Raw genomic sequence first — 16712 nt, 5'->3', positions numbered from 1 at the left:
GTCACCTCTGTTCTCACGCAGCAAATCGAGGACTTCACCGACGTCAACGAGGGCGAGAAAGAGATCATGAAGCTGTGGAACCTCCACGTCATGAAGCATGGGTGTGTATGTCACTGCTCACCGCGGGAACCCCCCACCCCCCAACAAGCTTTGCCTGCCTGAGTTTGTGTTGGGACTTGGGCGCCGAGTGTATTCTGGTTCAGTGACAGGACAGGCTTGTTCTTTCTAGTCGCGCTCCTCCTCCTTTTCGGGTTAATTGCTTGGAATAATGAACTGAATTCATTGCTGAAGTTACTTCCCATGTTTGTCTCCTACACGCCGATCATTCCACCGAGTTTTTCAAGAGTTTGAGTGAGTTAATCACTGTCAAGTGTAACAAGGTTTTATGTGAATCAAACTGGCCACCTGACACAAGTCACCTGACCTGTCAAGTCATGTGAGCCATCAGGTACTGACCCGGTTGCTCGTCTCTGTTCCCTCCAGCTTCATCGCTGATAACCAGATGAACGAAGCCTGCCTGCTGTTTGCGGATCAGCACAGCGCCCACATGATCCAGAACAACCTCTGCCGCAACTTCCTGCTGCACCTGATCAGCATGCACGACTTCAACCTGGTCAGCACGCTCACCATCGACCGGGCCATGGCCCGCCTCCGCCTGCTCCAGAACCAGGCCGCTCGCAGAGACAAGTGTAGGGACGAGGAGGAGGAGGAAGATGAGGAGGAGGACTGGGAGACAGCTGTGGAGTCCCAGCCAGAGCTCGATCCGGATCCGGATCCGGATCCATCAGAGTATAAACCCTGTAACGAGGAGACCGGCCACAGCGGCCTGGAGAACCGAGACCAGCACCGCCTGTCAGACTCAGTCTCAAACTGACGCGGCTGTGCTTCCTGAAGGAGACCCAGCTGACGGCCGGTGCAGCAGGTCCAACCTTTGTTTACATTTCCATCAGTGACACTTGAGCGACATTTGTCTTGATAACCTGAAGTTTGGTGCCGGAAGCTGTAAATGACTCAGAGTTTCTCGTTCGTCTCCACGAGTCCCGACGAGGTCCGGAGTTCAGCCGGGTGTCATTCTGTCACTCGTTTCTGTCCAGCTGAGTCCAGGTGGGCCTCCGTCTGGATCAGTTGGTACGGTGTCCTGGCTGGACCGACCCGGCAAACGTCCCACGATTGAGGTCAGAGGTGGAAATCTCATCTTCGGCGGCTGGAACACTTGTGGAGGGCGTGGTCGAGTCCTACGACAGCTTCCTGTCTTCCAGAAACACTCGGCTTCACCAAAGTTTTCTGTCATGATGTGGACATCAAGCTTCCCTGGCATCACGTCTCCACGTGCTTCACCTGTTCTCAGACGTGGCGTTAGCGGGTCTGATGAGCCGATCGCAGGTGGACGCTAAAATCACATCAGCCTTTTTCCAATCAGGATTTCTTTTTAACCGGCAGGAAGTGGCGACGTTTCTGCGTCTCATCTGAGGAGGCATCAAATGAACAGGGGGCTGCGTTGGAGGCGGGGCCCCATCACTTCTTTTGGGGTTCTAACCAAAGGACGTCAGTACTGCTGAGCTCTGATTGACCTCAAATCAATCGGCAGACTTAAACCAGTCATTTTGGTCATGTGATGATCAAAAACGGGTCCTTTTATGGGCAAATTGTTTTGGGTCCGATCACATGACAGACACCGCATTTGTACAGGGTTTGGTGGCGATGGTGGCCGGTGTGCCTGCATCCAGATCTGCTTCTCCCTCCGACGTTGAGCTGTTGAACATCCAATAATTGAGTGAGTCCTTGAGGACCTTAGTGGTCCTTCAGTGGGGTCCGGACCGCCTCCAGATGTGGTCTGAGGGATCAGATGGATCCCCACATGCTCGTTAACGCCACGTCTGAACCGGACCAGAGTCTTCACGGACCTGCCACAGTCCTCGTGATGCATGAACTGGAGTCACTGGTGCTAGACATTATCGATCGTCTTCAACACCAGTCACAGCACAGTGTCTTGTCCTGGGGGCTCGTCCAGGACCAGGACTCTCCACTGGACCACTGCAGGACGTCCCCTCACTGGTGCTAGATCGCTCTTCCTCCAGCCACTGCCAACGCCGGCGTGCAATATTGCTCTTTTCAAAGTAACTGTTTTCCTCTGGTGCTGCTCAGCTGAGCCCGGAACGCTGATCCAGTCTGGCTGAGGTTGAAGGTTGAGTCCTGGCTGGTCTCAGACCCGTGAGCCTCGATCCTGGTGGCGGTTTCAGTTTCTGTCATGTGAGAAATTGCTGCTTTTATTCATCCTGACTCTTGAGCTCTCCAGGAGGAATGTTTCCTTCCTGTCAATTAAATGGATCAGACAACTGAGGTGGACCCACCCTGACTACCTTACTGTTTCCATGGCAACACTCCAATTCTGAGAAATCCATCTATGGTTGCAAAGGTGGTCCCAATCAAATTCTCCTAACCAACATGGCTGAAGTCACTCCTGATCAGGTGAGCTCCTGAATTTGTTCCTCAGCAGGTTTGTGGCTCCGCCTCCTCTGTATAAATGGCCAACAGTGAATTAGCTTCAACAGTTCCTTCGTGTACAGGAAAAATTCGCCACTCGGGTGAATTCACCGTTTCTAGTCAGTCAGACAAGAATCAGGCTGCAGGTGAGAGAGGCTCTGGAAACCTAGAACTGCTCATCCTGAAGCTCGCCACCATTCAGGTCATGTGACCCTGGGGAGCCGTCTGAGAGCACTTTTCAGTTTAAGGAAGTATTTGTTTTCTTTTCACACAAAGATAGCAGCATTTTGCACAAGCTGGAGCCAACGACTCTCCTTCCACAATAATGTAAGACCAGCTTGACCTTTTGACCTTTGATTGGTTTTCTATTAAAGGAACAATTTTGTACTGTTGCCGCCTGCCTGGTCGTTCTTCAGCGGTCTCACCTGTTCGTGAACAGGAGGGTGTGATGGTAGCTGGCCTCACTTTGTGAACATCTTACTACTCACTCACCTGGTGCCGATCAGGGGTTCAGCATCTTGCCCACCGTTACCGGGGCGGTGAGGATCAAACCAGCGACCCTCGAGTCGAAGACTCACCTGCCATCCCTCAGGTTTGTTCTGAGTTCTTGATTTTTGTCTTCTATGTACACTACTGCATAGTCAGCGCTGGTGGCCTGAGGTCTGATGCCCTCTAGTGGTCAGAAATATTCAACATTTCAAACACTAGAAAAACAAAGGTGCAGGCAGTTGTTGCCTGACGTCACCGACGTTCGTGGTAAATAGCAAACCTCAAGCTTAGTGCGCCTTAAGATGAACATTTTTAGTTTAGAGCAACAGAAGAACAACAGGTTGGTTTCCTTGACGGCGTCAGACGCTCTGATGGCAGCTGTCACATGATTTGAACTTTGGTTTTGTCTTCATCTTTTTGTCTTGCTATTTACATGTTTCTGAAATAGTCTAGTCAGGAAAGCAAGTTACAAAGTTAATTTACATAGTGGGGTTTAAACATCTTGGCTAAAATTAAATTACTTTGAATGCTAAACTAAAATTTAAGATAAGTTACTAACAACAAACCCAACCACACACAAAATTACCTTGGTATTTTTTAAAGTGGGTCTGAGGCTCGCATGTGGGAACCTCAAATATTCACTTCACAAAAATCGTCCTTGTCATGTGACCTTTTATTGAACAAAACCATGATAGTTTGGAAAACGGATGCAGTACACTATTTGGCCAGCAGATGTCACTGTGTTCACGGTCAACTTTTCAAAAAAACAGTTTTTCTGGTTAATTTTTTGCTCTTCCAAGCAGAAGGAAGATGGCGAGGTTGTTTGCTGGCTTCAGGAAGTTTGTACCTTAGACTGGACAGTTCCATCGTCCCTCCGTCTTCCAAAGAGACCCAACAGGTCCGCAGACGCACACAGATGTCCAGAGCGTCAAATGTTCAAAACATCTGACGTCCATCAACGTCACACAAACAGGAAAATGTGACGATGCAAAACTTTTCTAATAAAATCACAAATGTGCCAATGTTCTTCAGAGACTCTCAGATGTCTGACAGCAACGTAACAGAAGAACTCAGAAGCATTTGACACTGGGACGGATCCATGATGGGAGGAGCCATCGCTTCCAGAAAAATGATGTAAAAGATACATCCTGAGTCAACACTGTCTGCCACCCGGAGACGAAGACTTCTGTGTCACATCACAACACAAAGAAAGACGTTTAGATTACGAAGTGACAATAAAAAGGTCAGCCTGAAAACAACAGTTTGGAAAGAGAATTCAAATATTTAAAGAAACGCGAAGCTGAGCTTTGTGTTTTGGCAGAAAGTTATTTTTCAAATTGGTTCACATTTCAAGAAAAAAACCAATTCCCCAAATTTCAGGTGTTTAGAACCTGGGGTACTTAAGCAACTCAGAATTACAAATGTTGAAGAACACGCCCATTATTAGGAGGAGTATCTATAGCCCCTCCCTCCTGAGAGCCACGCTCGCTAGCTTAGACGAGCCGACTTCTGAGTTGTGCTAACCCTTTCCACCAACTACCACTCATTGTGCTAAACTAACTAGCGTGGGTGTCTTCTAATCCGAGTCTGGGGACATTGGGAAATAAGAGACTTGCCCCAAAAGTGGGCGTGTTTCACTTCCAGACGCCAAGAAGAGGCGAGGTGGGCGGAGAAAATGACGGCGGCAGCAACATTCACAGTGTGTAGCAACATGTATGTCTGGCAAACCTTCCTAGGAGGCGTCTTTCCAACTACAACAAGAGCAAAAACCTGGTTGTGAGACAGTGGAAAGCTCAACTAAGCTCCTCCCCCTGGCGGCGAGGTGCCATCTAAAGAAACAAAGCTGTAAACAATACAGAACCGACTGAAGGTCCAGAAGTAACAACAGTCCGGTGTGGCTCCGGGAGGAAGACCTGGACCAGGTCAGCCGCGGGGAGTCAGCAGGTCACATGACTTCCTCGGACCTGAGCTGACACGTTCACCAGCGCTACATTTTTAACTCTTTGACTTCTGTGAGCACATTTCCACCTCCACTCCTCAGAAGTACAAATGTAGTTTCTCAGTTGGTCCGGCTTCATGTTGAAACTGGAAGACAGAACTGCGAAGAAGTCGGAGCGAACGGGGGGCCGGGACGGCGGGTGAGTCGGTGGGGGCGTGTCTGCATGTGAACCCGTTTCGATGTGAAAGCTCAGACTAGACTCAATCTCGCCGCCTCACCTGTCGGTCATTTTTATTAAATAAGCAAAACTAAAACATGTTTGATTGTACTTCAAGTGATACTTCATCCAAAAAGTGTATTTTGCCTTTCAAGTACTCACAAAGTCATTGTTCCCCACTGCATGACTTCTGAGTGAGTTTGGACAGTTCAGCTGCTGTTAGCATCAGTCTCTGTTAGCTTCAAGCTAAACATACGTGGCTGGTTCCTCCTGCATCCTGGAGTCACTGGGAAGTGATGAACACCTGAGTGAGCTGACTACTCCTGGTAGTGAGTACTTGGAGGGTGAAATACACTTCCTGGTTGAAGTATATCTTTAAATGTGGCTGACTCCTTGAACGTTCTTGCACGTTCCTTCAAATGTTCCCTGTGGAACAACATGAACATCAGATTTCATCAATCAAATGAAGCAACTTAACGGAGGCCACGTGGCCTCATTTGTCAAAGGGTCTCACAAACTAAAGGACTTTTTAACCCTCAATGTCGCCTTACAGACAGGAAGAGCCGCCTGATGGCTGCAACTCGTCCCCCGACATCTAGCGTGTACCTGTCAATCATCAGGCTGAGAAAAGTTCAGATGCAGGAAGAAGAGGAGGAGTTTCTGTCAGGGTTCACTTCCTGCCTGCGAGACTAAACTGAGGGTTTCGTGATTTAATGGACGCTTTGATGACTGAGAACATAGTGAGAGGAGGATGGAGGGGCCCCGATCTGACAGGCCCGTCACAGTTTCCACATGTGGGAAACTCCACGACTGGATTCCAGGTTCAGGAGGGATTCCTGCTGCTGTGAAGAAACTGATGATTAGAGGAGGAAACGCTGAGGTGCTCGCAGTCCTGCGCCACTTATGAGGAAAGACAACAGAAGAAGAACAGCAGCGGCGCTAAAACACGAGCACTTTCCAGCCTGAGTGGGCGAAGGAGCAGCCGAAGAAGAGGCAGTCAACCGCCTGGTCCACCAGCCAGTCAAACACCACCTCCCGGTTACCGGAGCCGATGGTCACCCGCAGCTTGAAGCTGCCGCCCTCGCTCAGGTTGTTGTTGCTGACAGGAAACAGGTTGACCACCTCCATGTCGAAGGTGACGGCCGAACCCACGGTGATGGCGGGCAGCTGGTTGGTCATCTCTTTGCCATTAACAAACACAGCGCCTGGTGGAGACACACGACACTCACGTGGGTCCACGGGAGCAACAAATTCTAAACATCTGGTCGTTAGCAACCAATCAGCTGCAGCCGTGCGAGCGTCGTCGTACCGCTGGTGGAGATGCAGACAGCCTGGTCCCTCTGGAGTGACTCCGCCTCTCCGGCGCTGTTCACACACACACCTAGACTGTCCTGTCGGTCCATCTGACCCGCCGCCAGGATCCTTGGCACCAGGATGATAGGAGACAGCGTCACCATCAGTTTACAGGATGAACCATCAGCAGGAAATGATTGATGACTCAGATTTTCTAGTTAAAAGGTTGAAATCCTGTAAATCTGCTGCTCAAATGTTCAGAGGGTCAGAAGTCTTATTTTCCTTGAGAGAAAACCTGGAATGAGAAATGCTGGAATGTGCGTGGTTCTTCAGCTGAAGACTTCATTCAGCCCTTCTGGATTCCTTCCCTCACCGTCACGTCTCTCAGGCTTGAGTTTGCCTCACTTCCTAACTTGCATCACAGGTGGCAGCTCTCCTGATGTGCTCTATTAATGTGGTACTTTATCAACCTCTGGACATGATCAACTCAGCTATTTGTTTTATGTATTCACTGACGTCAGATAGAGGATCCTGGTGCTTTTATTGTGAAATCCCCTGCACCAGGGATCTGTCAGTCATATTAACACCTTCTGACGGTGTTTGGCAGCAGAAGTTGCTTCCGCTGCAGCTCCTTGTCTTTGCTGACTCGTTTCGACCTTTTCAGTTGATGACCACCAGGTTCTTTTTGCGTCTGCTCGCTAACTTTAACCTTTAGTCTTGAGTGTTTGAGGAGAAGGCGATGGGGTCGTGATGTCACTGGTCACGGCCGAGACCTAAACAAGGAGTTTTTGCCACTCGTGACACACTCGTTTTGTTGCAGCAATCGTGTGTGTGTGTTGTGTGTTTGCATACTTGAAGGTCAGCGTCTGGCCACAAAAGTACGTGGGTGCGTTCGAGTAGAGGACAGCGCCGTGTGAGGGGGTGGAGTCATTGCGCAGCGCAATGTTTTTCCTGCTGCTCAGGATGTAGCCGTCTGTGCCGGGACACCACTCTGGACGAAGAAGGAAAACACACTCTTCCACACATCTTTGGATGGTTGGATGGCGTTCAGATGGTTTGAGCATGTCTGGAGGCGGAGCCTACCGTGCGGCGCCATCGTTGTGTATCCTGTCTGCGGGATGCTCCAGGGGCTCCACTCGGTGCGACCCTCCCCACGGGCACAGACCCTGAACAGGTAATCGATGTGAGGGTCCAGGTGGAGAACCAGGAACTCACATTCCCGCCCGATGTAGGTGTCCTCATAATGGCTCCCCCCGCTGCCAGAGCGCCGGTACTGCAGCCGATAATCTGCAGCTGCAAAGTCTTCATCCACCTGATGAAGACATGAAACAAATACTTCATACACCATCAGCATCGTGGCTCAGATGTGAGTGTTTAAGCTTCACCCCTGCTGACCTTACACCAGCGGACCAGGATGCTGCCAGGTCTCTCCTGCAGCTCGTCTATCAGGACAGGTGGGTGGGAGGAGACGGAGCCGTGGCGGGACACCTTGTCCCTCAGCAACCCCAGCAAGGAGTCGTCCAGCTGGGCAGAGACACACGGCACGTCCACCAGCGCCGGGACCTCCGGGAGGCTGGAAGACACTCAAGTTACCAAAGGTTGTGTCCAGGTGATTTGTTGTCTAAAGGACGCAGCGCGGCGGCGTCCTACCTGTCCAGCTGGATGTGCATGGCCTTCTTGGTGAAACTGCCCAGTTTGTCTTCCTTTTCCCCAAGACCACAACGCAGAGCTGCTTCCCCTGCAGAGACACAGACGACCACGGAGGACAATCAGGGCGTCAGACACCATGTGAAGTCCTACGTATCCAAGGTAACAAGGTAAATATCAGATTTGTGACATGAGCCACAAATTCACGCCTTTGAATTCAGGTTGGATCCGACCATGCAGAAACAAAGTGCCTCTGTCAGACAGCATCGGGACGATAAACGCCGCCCCCAGGTGGGCGCACCGACAGCGACGATGAGGTATTTGGACAAACGGAAACATTTGGAAGGCGAGTTTGATACAGAGAGGCGTAGGGCTCCGTTTCTCTCACCCTCTCTCAGCAGCTCGTCAGCCTGGCCCACGCCGTGCTCAATGACACTCTGGCAGTCATCCAGCGGTTTGATGCTGTCCGCCTCGATGCTGTCCACCTCGGCCAGCAGCGCGGTCAGTCGCTCCGTCAACAGCCGACTTGTTGCCGCCTCCAGCTCTGCAAAGTGTCTCCGGAGGGCCTCGCGGGCCTGACCTGAGCTGCCCCTGACCTGAGGACGCCAGAGGAGGGGGGGGGGGGGGGTAAAAAGATGAGCAAACCATAACTGCACTTGGCTTTTCTTTCTGCTTTTATCCAAGAAAACTCACGTCTGCCTCAGACCTACTGATCAAAGTGGGTTTGTGGCACAAGCTCACCAACGTCTGGGCTGCTTGAGAGTGAAAGAACACTTGAGGAGGTCAAAGAGCTCCAGCAACACTTGCAGCTGATGGAGCAGCTCTTCAAATCTGTGTGCTTGTGGTCTCCAGGGAAGACATGAAGCATCACTTCCTGCTTCGTAGGGTCAGCATCATGATTTGGTTCCTGCGACATCATTTTGATGGATCAATCACGACTGTCTTGAGCTGCTGCCTCAGTTGCTCCTGGCTGCAGGACACGGTCCTGGACCCTCTACAGTCCTGGACCCTCTACAGTCCTGGACCCTCTACAGTCCTGGACCCTCTGCAGTCCCAAGTAGATTAATTTGATCAGTGCGCGAATGTCTGGCTAAGGAAAATATTTCTTGTTATTGCTCTTTCATTTAGTAAAATATTGTTATTTTGAAAACAGTGTGTTTGCTGTTGTATTGTTTGATGCTAATTTAGATTTGTGGGTTTGAGTTGAGAAGTACAGTTGTTAAACTGCAGGTTCCCCTTGGTAACAAGCAGCTGTGCTCTTGAGGCCATTTGTTTTATGCTGCAGTCACAACTTCACACACAAGAATTGCAGGATGACTTTTTCACCAAATAAGAGGCAGACACAGAATATGCTAATGCTAATGCTAATGCTAATGCTCATCACCACCATCTTTAAGACCAGCAGCTCATCTGGAAGCTCACTGGTTTGTCATAGGCACTCCTGTTTCTGTTCCCCCAACACACACACACACACACACACACACACACACACACACACACACACACACACACACACACACACACACACACACACACACACACACACACACACACACTTCACAATGTGTATAGAGATAGAGCAGGAAACGGAAGATACATTGACAACTGCGCACTGATAATGCAGAGACAAAGCCTGAGAATGAAAAACAGAGTGTGTGTGTGTGTGTGTGTGTGTGTGTGTGTGTGTGTGTGTGTGTGTGTGTGTGTGTGTGTGTGTGTCGGGTGGCTGTAAAACAGGACATTTCCCGTTGGAGACAACACATCATTTCCTGATGACTATCAGCGTGACACAGAAAGGCAATTATCAATATTTTTGGGTGAACAGAATAGTAGTTATTATTAAGCTAGTTGTGTGTGTGTGTGTGTGTGTGTGTGTGTGTGTGTGTGTGTGTGTGTGTGTGTGTGTGTGTGTGTGTGTGTGTGTGTGTGTGTGTGTGCAGCCCATCTCTTCTGTGGGAAAGAAGGTTATGGAAAAGGCATCCCCTCAGGACTCTGATCTGAGATCATGTTGGCCGGAGCAGCTGGGCGGGGGGGCGGGGGGGGTCACAGATGGGTGCTCCACACGCCAACCCTTCAGAATGTGAGTCACACCCTTTTAGAAAGACTGTAGGAAACTGATTCTATATGCTGGGAATGTCTTAGGGTCCAGTCTCACTGCAGCTGTAAAGATTTAAAGTAGAGCCGAGCAGTCAAGCCACTCACGCCGCCACAGTTTCCATGACACTGCGAGGACATTCCAGCCTCGAGTCAGCTTGCTGCTGCTCGGCCGGCGTCTCCACCATTTCAGTCAGAGGACCGACTGTCGTGGCGGACGAGATCTGACGCCACCTGTAGCTGAGATAGAAGACATTTGGCTGCATTTTGGTTTTAAAGACCAACCAGGACGTCACGAGTTCTACAAGACGAGAGTGGCGTTTGCACATAAGACGACCCGGGCGGTTCAAGCAAGCTGTGGTTCACTCCATCACAGCAACCGTGGAGGAGGACAAACGGCTCCGCTACACCTCCGACTTCTTTCACTTCTACAGTCATGATTGGAAAATGACTGGACAAGAATCTGGCCTCCTTCATGTCTTCTTGGTGTCGCGACAGGAAATAGCAGCATTGTTGACGGCGAGCAGCTGGACAGCAGCAGGAAGGAAGAGAGAACACGGTCTCCTGGGATTGTTCCGAGTCAGCAGATAAACACACTTGACATGCACAGTCGGCAGCACCTCAGGAGGACCAAACTGAACCTCCCGCCTTCACCTCAGGCACTGAACGACCCGAGGCTGGTCTGAACAGATGACCTGCTGTTCTCTGTGGGGAACAGAAGTTGATGATCTTCCAGGTTCAGTTCATCAAGATCATCTTCACTAATGAACCCTCTGATGATGCTGGAAGCCTGGATGCTACGGTAGCAGTGCTAAGCTAACGTTGGTGTTTACTGGTGGATCTGATGTAGAACTGAACCTCCACCATCCACCAGTCTGGTGTTACTGGTGGATCTGTTGTAGAACTGAACCTCCACCATCCACCGGTCTGGTGTTTACTGGTGGATCTGACGTAGAACTGAACCTCCACCATCCACCGGTCTGGTGTTTACTGGTGGATCTGATGTAGAACTGAACCTCCACCATCCACCGGTCTGGTGTTTACTGGTGGATCTGATGTAGAACTGAACCTCCACCATCCACCGGTCTAGTGTTTACTGGTGGATCTGATGTAGAACTGAACCTCCACCATCCACCAGTCTGGTGTTTACTGGTGGATCTGATGTAGACCTGAACCTCCACCATCCACCAGTCTTGTGTTACTGGTGGATCTGATGTAGAACTGAACCTCCACCATCCACCGGTCTGGTGTTTACTGGTGGATCTGATGTAGAACTGAACCTCCACCATCCACCAGTCTGGTGTTTACTGGTGGATCTGATGTAGACCTGAACCTCCACCATCCACCAGTCTGGTGTTTACTGGTGGATCTGATGTAGAACTGAACCTCCACCATCCACCAGTCTGGTGTTTACTGGTGGATCTGATGTAGACCTGAACCTCCACCATCCACCAGTCTTGTGTACTGGTGGATCTGATGTAGAACTGAACCTCCACCATCCACCGGTCTGGTGTTTACTGGTGGATCTGATGTAGAACTGAACCTCCACCATCCACCAGTCTGGTGTTTACTGGTGGATCTGATGTAGACCTGAACCTGCTGATATCTCCAGCTGCTGGGAGCCACAGACGGGGGAACCAGATGTTCTACTGGGAAACTGATTTCTGGGTTTGAGGACTCTTGCTGCTGCTCTACCATCTGATGTGTGTCCACACAGCTGCAGTGTTCCACATGATACTTGTCATATGTGTGTGTTCCAGGTAAAGCTGTGAGTTCCCCTCCTGGCTCCCCACTTTATTTAAACCTGTGTGGAGGCTTAGCAGGATGTGGTACCTGTTTGCGGGCCTGGTTGAGGCCATGCAGCCGCTGCTGGAGTTCACTGCGATAGTTCTGAGCTGCTTCGATGCTTTCCTTTGCCTCCTGCAGCAACACGTCCACCTCCACAGACATCCTCCCTCCTCCTGCTGCACACAAGAACACCGGGAACAAACTGTTAATGTGAAAGCAGAACTCCAGAGATCAGTCGCTGACCAACAACAAACAGCGCCAGTGTGTTCTGAGAGCCTCATTTTAAAGTCCTCATGAAAGTCAAACCCATTCTGGAGTGTTTTCCATCACAAATGTCCAACTAATCTCAAGTTTTGTTGCTCAACAATGAACAAAAATTTGTTAAATTCTAGACAACAATTAAAAATGTGGATCCTGCACTCTGGGATGAGGATCTTCTTCACCCGTGACTATGACGTCTTTAAAATCAGAATCCAAGACATTTAGAACTGTTGCATCTATGAATCCACAAATGATGTACTCAAGTGATCAGAGGAGGAGGTGGGGAAATACACTCCAACACAGCTTCCTGCAGCTGAAGTGATCATGACAGTCAGAACCCCCAAGACATTTACCGCTGTTTTCTGGTTCCCTGGATAAAAACGTGCAGCAAATCCTCAACAATGAAAAGCAGGAACCCAAATTTGTTGTGGTAACCTTGGTGGTGAATACCAGTGTAAAATGAGGAGACGTTGTAGTGGTAGAATCAGACACGTAGCCGGAACTACTTTCCTGACTGGGAGCAGTGATTTGACGCAGCACCTCCAAAGCTCCACTGGAACTTGGGTCAACAGAACCAAACGTTTGTGGAGGACTAGAAGAGCGACTGCTGCTACTGATGATGATGAGGAGGAGGATTCCTGCTGGACACACCAGCATCCTGGACCTGAGCTAGCTGATGCTAACACTTCCCACCCACTACCAGCCATTGGGCTAAGCTAACTATCCTGGACCTGAGCTAGCTGATGCTAACACTTCCACCCACTACCAGCCATTGGGCTAAGCTAACTATTCTGGACCTGAGCTAGCTGATGCTAACACTTCCACCCACTACCAGCCATTGGGCTAAGCTAACTAGCTTGGACCTGAGCTAGCTGATGCTAACACTTCCCAGCCACTACCAGCCATTGGGCTAAGCTAACTAGCCTGGACCTGAGCGAGGTGATGCTAACACTGCCCACCCACTACCAGCCATTGGGCTAAGCTAACTAGCCTGGACCTGAGCTAGCTGATGCTAACACTTCCCAGCCACTACCAGCCATTGGGCTAAGCTAACTAGCCTGGACCTGAGCTAGCTGATGCTAACACTTCCCAGCCACTACCAGCCATTGGGCTAAGCTAACTAGCCTGGACCTGAGCTAGCTGATGCTAACACTTCCCAGCCACTTCCAGCCATTGTGTTAAGCTAACCAGCATCCTGGACCTGAGCTCGCTGATGCTAACATTTCCCAGCCACTACCAGCCATTGGGCTAAGCTAACTAGCCTGGACCTGAGCGAGGTGATGCTAACACTGCCCACCCACTACCAGCCATTGGGCTAAGCTAACTAGCCTGGACCTGAGCTAGCTGATGCTAACACTTCCCAGCCACTACCAGCCATTGGGCTAAGCTAACTAGCCTGGACCTGAGCTAGCTGATGCTAACACTTCCCAGCCACTACCAGCCATTGGGCTAAGCTAACTAGCCTGGACCTGAGCTAGCTGATGCTAACACTTCCCAGCCACTTCCAGCCATTGTGTTAAGCTAACCAGCATCCTGGACCTGAGCTCGCTGATGCTAACATTTCCCACCCACTACCAGCCATTGGGCTAAGCTAACTAGCCTGGGTCTCAGATTCAGGCTTCCAGCTTTTAATCGTATCAGTAAATTTCAGGAGAAAGCAGCAGGATTCTCATTGGTTGACTTAAACTCAACCTCATCAAATTACAGGCCAACAGTCCAGTCCTGAGTGGACTCTACAGATCAGTACGTGTTGCCAAAATGATCACCCTGCGCAAACGACAAGTCGAAGCCAGCGAGCAGTTTCACAGAGGATGTGTGTCAACATGAAAACCACTTCCTAGCAGCAGCCGACACGTCTCCAGGCTGGACTCAGACTCCACTCAGCAGCAGGTCCATCCTCGGTCTTTTCACTCACTTTCAAAGCAAAACCATTGACTTCATGGCTGCTTCATTGGTCAATTGATCGTTCCTCAGGATGCATCTTGGGCTTTAGACCAGAAATATCCTGGTCCTGTGTGAGCTGAGCGTGACCACAGCCAACAATCACGGCTCTCGATGGTCTTTAAACATGGCTGGCAGTGCCTTTTGACATCAGAGCTCTTTCATCATGTCTCTGGGTATTTGACAGGGCTTCTTCCATCTGTATCATCATGGATGCAGACATGGAGGTTTCAGGTGTGGATACGAACAATGAGAAGAAAGGATTCTGAGGAACAGCTGTTCATTGTGGTCCACCACACAATCAAACAGGCCTGGTGTATCTAGAGTGACACAGGGAAGCGCAGCTCGAGCTGAAGAACCTCCTGCTTCCTGTGACCATGGCTGATGGCTCGCTTTCTTCCCACTGAACTGCTGCAGCTCTGACTAGGAGATTAGCAGGTAAAATGGTCGATGAAAATAGGAAATACCTGAAGCTACGCGGCTGCCATCCACCGAGCGGTGACACCAGTCTGAGCTGTTCACCTCAGGCTCGTCTGACTAAAAGAGCCTCCTGTGAGACAGCAGATGAACAACGTCGATCCTCCACTGGCGTTTGTGAAAGTAGAACCGTCTCTGCTGCGGTCGCCTCGCTTCCTTAACAGCAGCTGCAGAGGAAGTTGCTACCGGGGCCTCATCACTTCGATGGGGCTGTCTTTACATGCGACAAGAGTAGGAACGCCCTCCCCTTCAATTCACCTTCACCTGTCTGTGACTCTCAGTTGGTTCATCCGGGCAGGTGGCTTTCCCTCAGAAGCTGGAGCCTCACACAGCTGCAGACCCAAACACACGTCGGCACTGTGAGCGTCACATCAAGCTGTTTGCCTCAAACCAGAGTCGCTTGTTGAGTTGCAACAAAATTCAGAGTCATTAATTTCTGAAATGTTGTGATTGTTGTGGAGGCTCAGAGTCAACAGGAACATCGACTTACAAGGCTCCTTCCAAAGGGTGATTTTGGCGTCACCAATTAATTTTTATGCAGGGAAAAAAAATCTGCAAAATTTATTCGTGGGCCAAAAAAAAAAAAGCACTAAAATTGTTTATCAAGTAAAACAAAAGACTGAGACCAAGACCAGCAGCTGTGGAGTTGAGGGGCCGTGGATGGAGCAGCATCTCCTCCCTGCCATGCAGCTCCCTGCAGGTGGAGCCAGGAAAGTCTCCACCACCAAATGAGATGGGAACTGTTGGATGCATTAGTGGGGGGGCAGCATCCACCAACCTATACACAGAGCTGCAGGGTCATGCAGGCACGTACTCGCGATGACATCACACCACCACCCATCCACCTTCTCACCATCAGTCCACTGACAACTACCCTGATCACACCTCTAGTTTGTCGCTGTAAACCTGTAAAATCCCTCGTTCTCTCCAGAATCTACTGAAAGTCTGTTCTGGCTAGCAGGCGTCCAGCCGATGGGGCTCCCGCGCCAGAACCACGTGATCCCAAGTAGGCGAGCTCACGGTGTCCTCCCCCTCGCCTCGTGTTCCTGTGTGATCATGGAGTGAACAGGCAGCGAGAGAATCCTGCTCTCTGAGAATGTAGGTCAACCTGCATGGGAAGACGACCTGCTGCTCCCGCCGGGATCCTGCCAGACACAAGCGAGTCATGACAAGAGAGCCAAGCCTCCTCCGGGGTGAGGAGCAGGAATGCCTGCTGCCTTTTTAGCGACCCATGCACACCCAGACTATCAGTGCTGGAGCCAAGATGACATGTTTGTAGTCCTCTGACGCCTGGGGCTCCTCGTGCTGTGACTAACAGCAAAGTTATGGAAGGAACTCGAGAGCAAAGCCACATTTCTGTTATTATTCGAGCAGCAGACATGTCTGCGCTGGCTCGCAGCGACTTCCGGATTTCTGCTTATTTTCACCAAGTACCCCCCGGACCCACGACCGGCCACTGGTCTCAACTCTCACCCCAGGCTCCCCAGCAGCTCCAGTCTGGATTATCGAACGCTCCCGCGGTCGCGGACGGACCACCGTTCACCTCCCTCACACAGCAGCGGACCCCGGCCTCGCCACCGGCGGGTCTGACACGTGACTGCTGGTTCGGCACAGAAACGCAACCAGTGACGTCTTTATGGCCCAAACATCAATTTGAAGAGAAGTTCGGTGGGTCGTGATAAAAAAAGTGATGCTGGTGGGCGAACTAGCAGGAAAGTTTCCGCTGCCGGCTGTAAATGATGAGCGAGGGCTCGATAACCGGCCGACTTCTAGCCTGTGGTAGCGGGACAGAGATCACGAATCCCCGGTAACAGCGTCGGTTTGGACAGGAGGAAAGTTGCGTTCCGGCCGAAAGACAATGACACTTGGAACACGCTCATTAGCATTAGCCGCTAGTCACAAGAACAGTAGCAGCAACTACAGACCTGCGACGCGAAAAGCCTCCGCGGCTGAGAGAGGAAACTCCTCCGGTGCCCGCCTCACTCGCCTCGGGACGACATTCCGCAGCCAGACGTCGTGAAACCGCTCGAAGCGCCGCGCGACGCACTCAAGTTTTGCCTCAAGTCCAAAAATGACACTTTC

General features: G+C 50.7%; 2 protein-coding genes across 6 annotated transcripts in view; one reads left to right on the top strand and one right to left on the bottom strand.

The window, feature by feature from the left end:
- The window catches only part of LOC147244531 (polycomb protein suz12-B-like), a 20816-nt gene extending 12151 nt beyond the window's left edge, over nucleotides 1-8665 (top strand). For 2 of the 3 annotated variants that reach the window (XM_086186032.1, XM_086186031.1), the window contains exons 15-16: nucleotides 22-101; nucleotides 484-2852. In XM_086186032.1, coding sequence (XP_086042158.1) covers nucleotides 22-101; nucleotides 484-874 — 471 coding nt within the window. In that variant the 3' untranslated portion in view covers nucleotides 875-2852. The other variant, XR_015110211.1, reaches the window with a different exon arrangement.
- crlf3 (cytokine receptor-like factor 3) lies at nucleotides 3619-16712 on the bottom strand. Of its 3 annotated transcripts, XM_086186034.1 has the most exons (10): nucleotides 16556-16712; nucleotides 14621-14962; nucleotides 11997-12127; nucleotides 8458-8665; nucleotides 8073-8160; nucleotides 7818-7995; nucleotides 7506-7734; nucleotides 7275-7413; nucleotides 6439-6551; nucleotides 3619-6334 (listed from the first exon to the last, which is right to left on the bottom strand). In XM_086186034.1, the coding sequence occupies exons 3-10, from the start codon at nucleotides 12111-12113 to the stop codon at nucleotides 6069-6071; spliced, it is 1338 nt and encodes a 445-aa protein (XP_086042160.1). In that variant the 5' UTR covers nucleotides 12114-12127; nucleotides 14621-14962; nucleotides 16556-16712; the 3' UTR covers nucleotides 3619-6068. The 3 variants fall into 3 exon arrangements, with proteins under 3 accessions (XP_086042160.1, XP_086042161.1, XP_086042159.1); XM_086186035.1 differs by lacking the exon at nucleotides 14621-14962 and having other exon boundaries at nucleotides 11997-12124; XM_086186033.1 differs by lacking the exon at nucleotides 14621-14962 and having other exon boundaries at nucleotides 16556-16711.

This window comes from Aulostomus chinensis, chromosome 18 (assembly GCF_037954235.1).
Source record: "Aulostomus chinensis isolate RoL2024-O1b breed Wild chromosome 18, RoL_Achi_v1.0, whole genome shotgun sequence".
NCBI lineage: Eukaryota > Metazoa > Chordata > Actinopteri > Syngnathiformes > Aulostomidae > Aulostomus > Aulostomus chinensis.
This window is presented reverse-complemented; position numbering and strand designations above follow the sequence as displayed.

Bases quoted from the DNA above. Each gene is read 5' to 3' on its own strand.
- crlf3 (XM_086186034.1), bottom strand. From the start codon at position 12,113: ATGTCTGTGGAGGTGGACGTGTTGCTGCAGGAGGCAAAGGAAAGCATC. The intron at 7,996-8,072 runs GTAGGACGCCGC...AGTGTCTTCCAG, and splicing joins ATGCACATCCAGCTGGACAG to CCTCCCGGAGGTCCCGGCGC. The intron at 6,335-6,438 runs GTACGACGACGC...TGTCTCCACCAG, and splicing joins TGTCTGCATCTCCACCAGCG to GCGCTGTGTTTGTTAATGGC.